Genomic DNA, 12,974 nt, shown 5'->3' on the forward strand with positions numbered 1-12,974 from the left:
ACCTGTGGGCAACCGGATCGTGCCTGCACATCTGATTGCCTTCTAATGTATCTGTGAAGCTTTACCTGTGGAAATGAAATGGACTGTTTCTTAAAGTAGCATGAAAGCGCAATATTAGGTCTCTGTTCATCTGGGCACAACTCTGTACTGTATAGTGATTATCAGGACTGTGACACCCAGAAAGGCAAGTAACACAGATTTATCAAGTTAGGTAGGTAAAGAAAGGTTACATTTAGGGGTATTCAATGTTGAGCTCAGGCTGAAGGTGGCAACACACGTCACAATTTTTCTGTTCGACTTTACCACAATTCAATGAAAACAATTGGTTGCGCCGAAAAATTGAAAGGTTTTTAAATTTTCCACCAAGAAATCTGATTGAATTTCCCATTATTCTCGACTTTTTCCAAGAATTGTATTATTTGTGATGGATTGTCAATTTGTATTCAACCAGAATACATTGTACAAAACTATTCAGTGCATACCAAACTTTGTTGTTTGTATAAACAGCAAAATGGATGGAATTATGAAAGAGTGTGTGTGCGTGTATGTAATGAAAATATGGAAAGAGCATATTATGGTATGTAGGGTAAAAGTAATATACTGTATATGGAAATTGTTTTTTTTTGTAGAATTGTTATAATACGTAACCTTATACTTACTTATGTAATTAATAAACAGCTATCATGGAGTGTTTGAAGCAAAATAAAGTGTGGTAAATGCAGTTGTAATGCAGATCAATCGATCTATGAAATCCATTGATCGATTTTCAGCCGATTTCGATCGATTTGATCTACCTGACAGGATGGAAAATCTAGGTCGATCTGCCGCTGGCAGCAGATTGATGGCCCAAAGAGTTGCATTGGATCTAATGGTCCAATAATGAATTTAGATCAATTTCCAATAGATTTCATTCTGAAATCTATTGGAAATCTGTTCCTAGTATGTGGCACACATCAGATAGATTCCTGTTAGATTCAACTTGACAGGCATCTAACTGAAATCTATCTGATGGTCGAATCTGCTGCAAATCTATAAGTGTATGGCCACCTTTAGAAGCAATGTGGCGTTCAGTGGTCATTAAAATGTTAAACAGCAAATGATGATCACATGAGATATTGCTAGATGTACAGAGATGGAATACGGTGATAAATGTCACAGTGGAAAAAGTAGTTATATGAAAAAATGATCAAAAGCTGATTATTGAGTGAAAGGCCATGCAGGAAAGTTTTTTCTTTAATCCAACCAACTTTTTCGACGTTTACGCTCTTTTTTTCCCTTTTATCGGCAATCCTGATCACATGTGTGTTAAATTGAACAATTCCTTCAAAACTTCCAATCAAACCGAAACCTTGGATCGGATTGATTGAATCAAAGTAAAAAAAATAATTGTGTGGCCACCTTGATGGTGAGGAGTTATTGGTAGAGCCAACAGTGAATCACAAGGGAGGTTACAGTGTGAATTGTTATGGAATACTGGCAATGATAACACACATATAAAAGTGTTTACATTCTTATTGGTGGTCAGAAAACATTGAGAAAATCCCATGAGGAGATTGACTCACCCAAAACCTGCCAGTTTTGTCAGATTTTAATTGATTCTTTTTTTTTTTTTTTAAACTTTTGTTAACTTGCTAATCAAGTAAAGGAGAATACTTTTAAAATATGTATTTTTAAAAATCAGTGCTTGGATGAATGCACTATCAAATAAAAACAAAGATCATCACTTCTTGCTGGGTAGACTTCCCATCACAGACATCCAGCTGAGAGGAGTCACTTGTGGCTGGATGAAACTTCCCTCTACAGCTTTTAGATACTCTGACAGCAAACTAATTGCCTCACTCTGGTTAGTATTGCTAGTACCGGGAACAGGAAAAGAACTACAGGTAGTCCCCGGTTAACGAAGATAGGGATTGTAGATTAGTTCTTAACCTGAATCAGTTCTCAATGGCTCAACACTGTGCCATCTTTCTCACCTGTGCCTCCAGTGTCCCCCTCTGTCATCTCTGCCCCCTCTGTGTCTCCTTAGGTCTCCTTTGTGCTTCCTTGTGTCTCCCTTGTGCCACCTTCTGTCTCCCTTGTGCCTCCATGTGTCTCCATGTGTCGCCCTTGTGCCACCTTCTGTCTCCCTTGTGCCTCCATGTGTCTCCCTTGTGCCTCCATGTGTCTCCCTTGTGCCTCCATGTGTCTCCCTTGTGCCTCCATGTGTCTCCCTTGTGCCTCCATGTGTCTCCCTTGTGCCTCCATGTGTCTCCCTTGTGCCACCTTCTGTCTCCATGTGTTTCCCTTGTGCCACCTTCTGTCTCCCTTGTGCCACCTTCTGTCTCCTTTGTGCCTCCTTGTGTCGCCACAACATCTCACCCGTTCCATGGTGGCCCCCTTTAATCAGCGATGTCCGCTCTCCAATCGTGGTTCCCCATAGCGGCTTCTCTAGCGTGGTGTAATGATGTAATCAGGAGGAGCCGCCAGTGGCTGCTGCTCCTCCCGATTGCATCATTACACGACACTAGAGAAGCCGCCAGGGGGAAGCGTGAATGGAGAGAGGACGTCGCTGATTGATGCAGACCGCCGACAGGAACAGGTGAGACATATTGCGGCTTTTGTTGCATCTACTCTGCTATGTCCCCGACTTTTCCCTCCTGTATATTGGCTGGCCAGCTTCAGGGGGCGGAGGGGAGAGACTTGAGTGCCTAGCACGCTGCACTCACATGTAGCAATGCCCTGAAGCTGGTTGCCGCTGCTGACAGGAGGTCGGGTCGGGGCATAAATAAACACTGGTGTTGCAGCTGCGGGCGGCCGGTGCTCCAGTCCAGTGTAGTTAGAGCAAAGCTACAGAAAAATGGCTACCGATGTCTGCATTTGTGGACATCGGCAGCCATTTTCTTGTAGCCTGCTCTAACTACGGAGCAGAGAAGTAGGGGGAGAAAGACCAGAGCGGGACCCGGGGACACATATAACAGGTGCCGCACGTCAGAGTGGGGGGGGGGCGGGCCCCCTGGGAGCTTGGAGCCCATCACTGTAGTGCTGTTTGTCCCCCCCTGATGGCGGCCCTGCTGGTAAGTATTTGACTAAGGAGTCTGAGCCATTTAGGGTACCTGGAGTCGGAGGTTTCATAAACTGAGGAGTCGGAGTTGGAGCCGGATGATTTTTGTACCGACTCCACAGCCCTGGCTCTTTCTCCTTTGTTTGTTTACAATCATGCACATTTGTAGCTCTTCTTGGCCACATAAATTGGTGTAATGGAGGAGGAGGAGGTGCTCCAAAAATAATTTTGCTGGGGCTTGGCTCATAAACCTGTAGAGATAAATAGTATTTAACAGAACTCAGACACTAGTATGGATAATGCGTTTCATGGAACACAGTGCGCTTCTTCAGATCAATAAGAACAGTGTCTTATTAGTGGTCTAGGAGAAGTGAGCCAGGACCACAAGACACTGTTCTTATTGATCTGAAGAAGCGGACTGGGCTCCATAAAATGCATTATACATGCTAGTGTCTGAATTCTATTAAATACTTTTTACCTCTAAAGGCTCAGTCCTTATTTTAGAGGTAAGGTTTATGACCCAAGCTACTGGCTATCGGTAAATTATTTTGGGGGCACCTTCTCCTCCATTACAGCTATCAACAGCCCCCATTATATGGGGGTTGTATTGTTTTTGAACTTTTTTCTGGAGTGCGATCTTACCATCAAGGATGAACGAAGCAGGGTAAAGACCGGTCTTCCTCACAGGTCTACATACTGTGGTTGCTAGCCTTGCAACCCACCTTTGTGAATATATTTCTGTTGCTTACAACTTGCAGGCTCACTGCCTAGACATATTACACCATAAGGACTCCCACTCTCTCCCTTTGTGCTTTTTGTCTTTCTGGAAGGTCTAAGGATCCCAGGAGACCACAACAATATGGTTACATAAATTGGTGAGTTGGGCCAGATTTGGCCAGCGGGCCCGACACCTGTGGGCTAGGTGGATGAAGAGTTGGGGTCTGTACAGGTCACGCGGGGACACGGAGCCAGGATATTAGGTTTTGCAGCCAGTTAAATGTACACCAATCTGCATAATTATGAAGGGTTTCATACAAGGACACGCAAATTGCACAGAAACAACTACCCTTTTGTACTGCCCAGTTTCCCATTAACTTGCTCTATTTTTGCTAAGAAAAATGAAGGCCACAGCCTCCCTGGATAATAGCTCACCAGATAACGATTACCCTTGCTCTTTCTAACAAGCTTACTGTGCGGAATAATCATTCACCCACAAGCCCGTCTGGAAAAGACACACTTTGTTTGGATGTGGCTGTGTAAACGTGCAGGAAAGAAACCTACCCCATCTTACAATAGACCCGATGTGCAACTACACTGCTGACATGGAAAAATACATGCTTGGCTGGGATTTCTCTACAGAAGGCTTTTTGTCTGCAAAAGACATTGTGTATTAGAAGTGAATAATGTGTGCCGTCACAGAGATTTCTTATTTTAGACCACTCAGTTAAATGGTAGGCTGTCAGCATGTGCAACATTCACTCATCTCAGCCAAGTCTAGAATTTTCCTGGTGCCGGGGCCTAAACATTCCATGTTTACCAGAAGCATTGCACTTGGCACAGAAGACATCGGGCACAGCGTGACTGAGGAACGCACAGCATCCGATCTGCTCTTTACAACAGAAAATGGGGATAAAAAAAGTCATTTTGAGCTTTACAATGTCTAAGGATGCCTGAAGTGAGAGGGATATGGAGGCTGCCATATTTATTTCCTTTTACAGAAAACCTGTAATGAGGAAAACCTCCCCTGGGGGTACTCACCTGGGGTGGGGGAAGCCTCCGGATCCTATTGAGGCTTCCCCCGTTGTCCTCGGTCCCACTGCGTTGGAAATAAAGCTCCCCGAACAGCAGGGATGTAAATATTTACCTTCCCGGCTCCAACGCAGGCGCAGTATCGGCTCTCCGCCTCGGAGGTAGACGGAAATAGCCGATCGCTGTCGGGCCGCTCTACTGAGCAGGCGCAAGTTTCCTGCGCAGTAGAGCGGACCCGACAGAGATCGGCTATTTTCGCCTATCTCCATGCGGAGAGCCACAACAGCGCCCCCGTTGGACCTAGGAAAGGTAAACAAATCAGCGCTTGTCAGCCTCGTCGAGGGAAGATTCCGGGACACTTTGGGGGAGCCAGCACTGGACTGCCTGCAGCTACAGGAGTGGGGGAAGCCTCATTGGGACCCTGAGGCTTCCCCCTACCGAGGTGAATACCCCCAGGAGAACTTTTTTTTGTTACAGGTTCTCTTTAAGCAATATCAGTTGCCTGGCTATCCTGCTGACCCTTTGCCTTTAATACGTTTAGCCATAGCCTCTGAACAAGCATGCAGCAGATCAGGTGTTTCTGACAATATTGTCAGATCTGACAAGATTAGCTGCATGCTTGTTTCTGGTGATTCAGTCACTACTGCAGCCAAATAGACCAGCAGAAGGAAATAAATATGGCAGCATCCATATTCTCCTCACGCCAGTTGTCTTAAAGGAGGTGTGTGTGTGTGTGTGTGTGTGTGTGTGTGTGTGTGTGTGTGTGCGCCATGTGCGACATCAGGAGCTTACTGCGCAGACGCAGTACAAAAAAACTTCGTACTGTGTCTGTGCAGTAAGCGCCCGATGAGTCGCGCGCAGGAGCGAGCACTATTCGTCTTCTTAGACGAATATTAGATCGGGACTAGCGGCGGGGAACAGAGCATAGTTTTATCAATTGCAATAGATACACAACACGTATCAGAGTGACCCCATTTCCTCTTTACATCAGGACTGTGGAGTGGAGTGTACAAAAATCATCTGACGCAACTCCTCAGTTTATGAAACTACCGACTCCAACTCCAGGTACCCAAAATTGCTCCGACTCCACAGCCCTGGTTTACATACATGTTGTGTATATGAAGCAATTAATCTAAGAAGTTTGAAAACACTACTGGAGTGCCTCCTGGCTTTCAGTTTGCATACAGGAGTGAGTGGAGGAAGTGAAGCACTGCAGGAATGGCTCCGCCTTCCTGAAAGCAGTATATTGCATTATCCAGGCCTACAAAGCTTTGTCATTATACTAAAGGTGGCCATACTCCTGTAAAAAAGCTCCCAATGTAGCAAAAAGATCAGAGAGGGATCTATTCCTATCACACACAGGACACCGATTTTCAATACACTGTATGCAAAAAAATAATCTAATGCTGGATATGCACAATGGAATGTTTCTTGTCAGATAGAAAGATTGTTTGATAATGTCCAGCATGTGCAATCTGTTCACAATCGAGAAATAAATTGATTTTGTTCACGCTACAATTAGCTGCTCTGGTATGCCATGCTAGATTGGGAAGACCTTGTGGCTATAACGGACACAACAGAACACTGGATGAAGAAGCTCAGCAAGCATCATCAAAAGTACCTTTAATCTGCTGTTTTTTAAAAAAGGTGTGTGTATGTGTAATGGGGAGGGGGGGGGGGGTGTTAAATGGCATAAGGCTTTATGCTTTGAACTTTAGAAGTTCTCCAATCATACTTGCAGAGATATGAAACCTAAAGAGCTTTCTGCATAACACATAGGGCCTGATTCACAAAGCGGTGCAAAGTGTTTGCACGCCAGTGAAAAGCCCTTTATCACGCCTAAACTCAGTTTAGGCATGATAATAAGAAACTCGCGCCAACTTTCCGCGCAGGCGCGCGCGCAGCGCCCATTAAGCCCTATGGGACTTTGCGCGCGCAAAACTTTGTGCGCTGGACTTTGCGCGCGATAATCAGCACAAAGCGGTGCTAACTCAGCGGTGCAAAGGTTATCATGCCTAAAGTCTTTTAGGCGTGATAACTGAGTTATCACCACTTTGTGAATCAGGCCCATGGTGTTTTGTTGCCATGGCTGCAAGGAAGCAAATTTGGAATCATTTGATACTTCCAGATCTTATTGGAATACATTTACAAAATTGCTTGTGTAGCAATGACACTTGCATGTTCTATCAGGTTTTTTTTAAACAAAATCTTGAATAAAAAAAGAAAAAAGATAAACAGGTGAAACTCGAAAAATTAGAATATCGTGCAAAAGTCTGTTTATTTCAGTAATTCAACTTAAAATGTGAAACGAATATATGAAATAGACTCATTACATACAAAGCGAGATATTTCAAGCCTTTATTTGTTATAATGTTTATGATTATGGCTTACAGCTTATGAGAACCACAAAATCAAAATCTCAGACCATTAGAATATTGTTAAAATGTTCAATCTTCTAGGCTCAACGTGTTAAGGCTCATACACACATCAGACTATAGTCTTTGGAAAATGAAAGATCACAGACCAATCTTACCACCCTTCATGTAGTATGAGAGTCATACTATACACAGTCTTTTCTATGGAGCTGAACTCCACATCAGAAAAAAATCTTTGCAAGATGCTGCACACACAGATGCTGTACAGACACAAAAGATCAGTATCTGCAAAAGATCTGTTCCTGCCAAAAATCCATTCCTGCACATTGCAATGAAAGTCTATGAGATCTGCAGATCATCATACACACATGATTTAACTGACATTCATCGGCAGATCAAGCAATTATCTGCAGATCTGAAAATCCATCCTGGTGGATCTGATCTGCAGATGAATGTCTGTTAAATCATGTGTGTATGATGATCTGCAGATCTCATAGACTTTCATTGCAATGTGCAGGAATGGATTTTTGGCAGGAACAGATCTTTTGCAGATACTGATCTTTTGTGTCTGTACAGCATCTGTGTGTGCAGCATCTTGCAAAGATTTTTTTCTGATGTGGAGTTCAGCTCCATAGAATAGACTGTGTAGGTATGGCTCTCATACTACATGAAGGGTGGTAAGATTGGTCTGTGATCTTTCATTTTCAAAAGACTATGGTCTGATGTGTGTATGTGGCCTTAGACTCTAATCGGCTAATTAAAGGGACTCCGAGCTCAACAACAAATGCAAAATAGTACTCACCCGGGGCTTTCCCCAGCCCAGTGCTGGTCGGGAGGTCCCACGACGGCGTCCTGGCTCCTCTCCTAGTCCCCGCTCCGGAGTGGCTGACCGGGCTTCTTCATCCGCGTATGACGTGGCTGACGTCACACGCCGGCAGTACGGCGCATGCGCATTTTAATCGCACATGCGCAGTACTTTCACGCCGGCCGCCGTGATGACGCGAGGCGGCCGGCGTGTGACGTCAGCCGCATCATACGCGGAAGAAGAAGCCCGACACTCGGCCGAGTGTCGCCCGGGCTGCCGCCGGTCAGCCATTCCGGAGCAGGGACTAGGAGAGGAGCCAGGACGCCGTCATGGGACCTCCCGACCAGCACTGGGCTGGAGAAAGCCCCGGGTGAGTACAATTTTCATTTTTAAGATGAGTTCGGAGTCCCTTTAATCCAACACACCTGCATATATACAGTGGCTTGCAAAAGTATTCGGCCCCCTTGAAGTTTTACACATTTTGTCATATACCTGCCACAAACATGAATCAATTTTATTGGAATTCCACATGAAAGACCAATACAAAGTGGTGTACACATGAGAAGTGGAACGAAAATCATACATGATTCCAAACATTTTTTACAAATAAAAACTGCAAAGTGGTGTGTGCATAATTATTTGTCCCCCTTTGATCTGAGTGCAGTCAGTTGCCTATAGACATTGCCTGATGAGTGCTAATGACTAAATAGAGTGCACCTGTGTGTAATCTAATGTCAGTACAAATACAGCTGCTCTGTGAGTGCATCAGAGTTTGTCTAAGAGAATATTGTGAACAACAACACCGTGAAGTCCAAAGAACACACAAGACAGGTCCAAGACAGGTCAGAGATCAAGTTATTGAGAAACTTAAAGCAGGCTTAGTCTACAAAAAGATTTCCAAAGCCTTGAACATCCCACGGAGCACTGTTCAAGCGATCATTCAGAAATGGAAGGAGTATGGCACAACTGTAAACCTACCAAGACAAGGCCATCCACCTAAACTCACAGGCCGAACAAGGAGAGCGCTGATCAGAAATGCAGTCAAGAGGCCCATGGTGACTCTGGACGAGCTGCAGAGATCTACAGCTCAGGTGGGAGACTCTGTTCATAGGACAACTATTAGCCATGCACTGTACAAAGTTGGCCTTTATGGAAGAGTGGCAAGAAGAAAGCCATTGTTAACAGAAAGCATAAGAAGTCCCGTTTGCAGTTTGCCACAAGCCATGTGGGGGACACAGCAAACCATGTGGAAGAAGGTGCTCTGGTCAGATGAGACCAAAATAGAACTTTTAGGCCAAAATGCAAAACGCTATGTGTGGCAGAAAACTAACACTGCACATCACTCTGAACACACCATCCCCACTGTCAAATATGGTGCTGGCAGCATCATGCTCGGGGGGTGCATCTCTTCAGCAGGGACAGGGAAGCTGGTCAGAGTTGATGGGAAGATGGATGGAGCCAAATACAGGGCAAACTTGGAAGAAAACCTCTTGGAGACTGCAAAAGACTTGAGACTGGGGCGGAGGTTCACCTTCCAGCAGGACAATGACCCTAAACTTAAAGCCAGGGCAACAATGGAATGTTTTAAAACAAAACATATCTATGTGTTAGAATGGCCCAGTCAAAGTCCAGATCTAAGGCCCTGCTCACACTGCACGCGTTTCCAGCCGCGTTTTGGAAACGCGTGCAGGTGGCCGACACGCACGACATCAGACAGAGCATAGAGTGCACTGTCTGATGTTCACACTGCATGCGTTCCGGACCTGTGCGGTCCGGGAACGCATGCTGCACGCATTTTTTGTAAAAACGCATGGCTGTCCCATTCACTTTTCAGTGATGGGATCAGCCACGCAACGCACACAAACGTGGATGGCGTGCGTTCGTACGCGTTGCGTTCCGCACGCATGGCCATCCGCGTTTGTGATGTGAACGGGGCCTTAAGCCAATCGAGAATCTGTGCCAAGATCTGAAAACTGATGTTCACAAATGCTGTCCATCTAATCTGACTGAGCTGGAGCTGTTTTGCAAAGAAGAATGGGCAAGGATTTCAGTCTCTAGATGTGCAAAGCTGGTAGAGACATACCCTAAAAGACTGGCAGCTGTAATTGCAGCAAAAGGTGGTTCTACAAAGTATTGACTCAGGGGGTGAATAATTACGCACACCCCACTTTGCAGTTATTTGTAAAAAAAAAAATTAGAATCATGTATGATTTTCGTTCCACTTCTCATGTGTACACCACTTTGTATTGGTCTTTCATGTGGAATTCCAATAAAATTGATGCATGTTTGTGGCAGTAATGTGACAAAATGTGGAAAACTTCAAGGGGGCCGAATACTTTTGCAACCCACTGTATGTTTCACCTTCTAAGTTGAATTACTGAAATAAATGTTTTGCACGATATTCTAATTTGAGAGTTTTACCTGTAGCATTAAAGCAGCAAAGGTAAAATCCAGGGTACCACTGAGATAAATATACAATTATTTTACTTACCACGCCTCCAAAGTATTTCACAACATAGAAGTCATTCAGGGAATGCAGCTCCAGATAGGTGGCTCCTATGTCCTTGGCAAGCTGAAGCCCTTCATTAGTGGTAACACAAATCTCTCTGTCTGAGGTACACATAGGACAAGTACAGAGCGGACCATCTAAAAATAATTGACATTTACTGTGAAATAATGATATACTTCTGCTCTCCTAAACTATTACAGCATGCAAAACACAAGTAGCCTGCCCTATAATACAGGACCAATAGCAGCTATAATTTAAACAAAATTAAAAATTTATACATTAAACCGCGCATGCGCAGTACTGTCACACCGGCCGACGTGATGATGCGAGGCGGCCGGTGTGGTGACGACAGACGTGACGTTTCAGGAAGAAGGAGCACGACACTTGGGCCCAGAGTCGCCGGGGAGCCATTTCTGGCCAGGCCCTGGGAGAAGAGCCAGATGGATGCCGTTGGACCTCCCGACCTACGGTGGGCTGCAGAAAGCCCCAGGTAAGTACCAATTTTGTTTTTATTTAGAGCTCGGAGTCCCTTTAAAAAACGTATCCGTGGGTCAGTTTTTTGGCCCAGACCAAAACCGGAGCCACGGATACCAAGGTTAAAATAACGGCCGTCTTCACACACTTTAAAAAGTTGATCTGCGGGATCCGGTTTGAAAACTGAACGGAGAGTCCGAATTGGCAACATTTTCACGGAGCCCGGATACACGTGTAGGCAATGAAAGGCAATACAAAAACGGATCACCCTCTACACAGGCTAATTTGCACACAAAAAATGGAGTGAGAACTGGTTTGCCTACTGCCTGCTCCTCCCCTTAATGTCATCTTTGCGGACCTCCCCCCAAAAGGATGTACCCAGGTAGCCTGTAGGTGATAGTAGCCAGGAAGGGGGCAGCGGGCACAGCGGCAGGGAGGGGGTCAGACCCCTCCTCTGTCACCTGGGTCCCCCCATCCCCGCTCCAGCTAAGCAGTGAGCGGGGAAGCAAGTACCTACTTCCTTCCTCCACTCGCCGTGTGACTTCCTGCAATGCCGCCCACTGAAGTATAGAGGGCGGCATTGCAGGAAGTCACACGCCGAGCAGTGGAATGCAAGGAAGGTAATTGCTTCCCCGCTCACTGCATTCGCAAATAGCTGGAGGGGGAGCAGGGACGGGGGACCCAGGTGGGGGGGGGGGGGGGGGTCGACCGCCCCTTCCCGCTGCTGTGCCTGCAACCCCCCTTTCTGGCTGCTACCCCCTCCAGCTCTCCCCCCTCCCACGTTCTGTAAAACGCGAGTGGACTGGAAAAGCCCGGACCATGGATTACGCTCTGCAACCGCACCAAGTGTGGACCAAGCCTCACTCAAACTTCGTAAAAATCTTTCATGATACATCTAAAATTAGAATGGACATCCTCCCCCAGAAACTTCCCGCCTCCCCAGCCCCCTCAACCCACACGCATCCACACAGCACAAGCATGGTAGCTAAATGGTCATACCTTAAAGTGAACCCGAGGTGAGATGGATATGGAGGCTGACATATTTATTACCTTTTAAACAATCCACATTGCCTGGCTGTCCTGATGATCCTCTTTCTCCAATACCCTTAGCCATAGACCCTGAACAAACATGCAGATCAGATGTTTCCAACTAAAGTCTGACTGGATTAGCCACATGCTTGTTTCAGGTGTGCGATTCCCAACTACTGCAGCCAAAGAGGTCAGCTGGGCAGCCAGGCAACTGGTATTGTTTAAGAGGAAATAAATATGGCAGACACCATAGTCCTCTCACCTCAGGATCCCTTTAATTTCCTTCACTAGATCTACATGACCCAAGATAATAATGTAAGATCATCTCAAACAGTGAAAATGATGCATCAGTGGAGGAGTCCCAAGATGTCATTTAGAGTTACAATATGTTGGATAACCAAAGCAGATTGGTCAGCACCATCATGCCCCTCTCTCCATACAGAAGAGCAGGTGGCTCAGCTGTTGCACAGCAGTATGTGCATGCAGCTTGTGTTCCTTATATGGTCACTAGAAACTATTATTCTCCCAACCCTCTTTTAGGCCTTGTTCATTGTGCTGCATTGCGGTGTGACATTGTGTAACACGGCTTAAGCACTGCACTGCATCACCTGTGCGACCTTCACAGTGCTGCGGTAGTTCTGCGGTATAACAGGGTTCGGTATGGCAACGCACGTCATGCGCTAAACGTGTACATTAACAGGTACAGTGAAGCATACTTTTCATTTAATATATGCTTCACTGTATGCAACACAGCGATGACTTGCGGTAACAACTTTTTCATTCCATTGCCTTACTGTTATACAATCCAACAAAATGTCCCACTGTAAACGTGGCCTAAAGTGAATGAGTTCCAGGCTCAGCTTCCACCCAGGAGTATGTATGTTCTTCTCTTATGAGAATGGGTTCATCTACAGCTCAAATAAACAAAACAAAAAACGACAATCGGTATAAAACAGCTTATCTGAAAGGGAAAAAAAAAAAAAAAGACTGCTT

The 12,974-nt window shown here is 45.4% G+C and overlaps 1 protein-coding gene across 2 annotated transcripts in view; it reads right to left on the minus strand.

Moving 5' to 3' along the window:
* RHOBTB3 (Rho related BTB domain containing 3) overlaps positions 1-12,974 on the minus strand; it is a 128,523-nt gene that overhangs the window by 82,839 nt on the left and 32,710 nt on the right. For both annotated transcript variants that reach the window (XM_068247500.1, XM_068247501.1), the window contains exon 4: positions 10,461-10,615. In XM_068247500.1, coding sequence (XP_068103601.1) covers positions 10,461-10,615 — 155 coding nt within the window. The remainder of the gene's footprint in view (positions 1-10,460; positions 10,616-12,974) is intronic.

This window comes from Hyperolius riggenbachi, chromosome 1, assembly GCF_040937935.1.
Source record: "Hyperolius riggenbachi isolate aHypRig1 chromosome 1, aHypRig1.pri, whole genome shotgun sequence".
In the NCBI taxonomy this organism is placed as follows: domain Eukaryota; kingdom Metazoa; phylum Chordata; class Amphibia; order Anura; family Hyperoliidae; genus Hyperolius; species Hyperolius riggenbachi.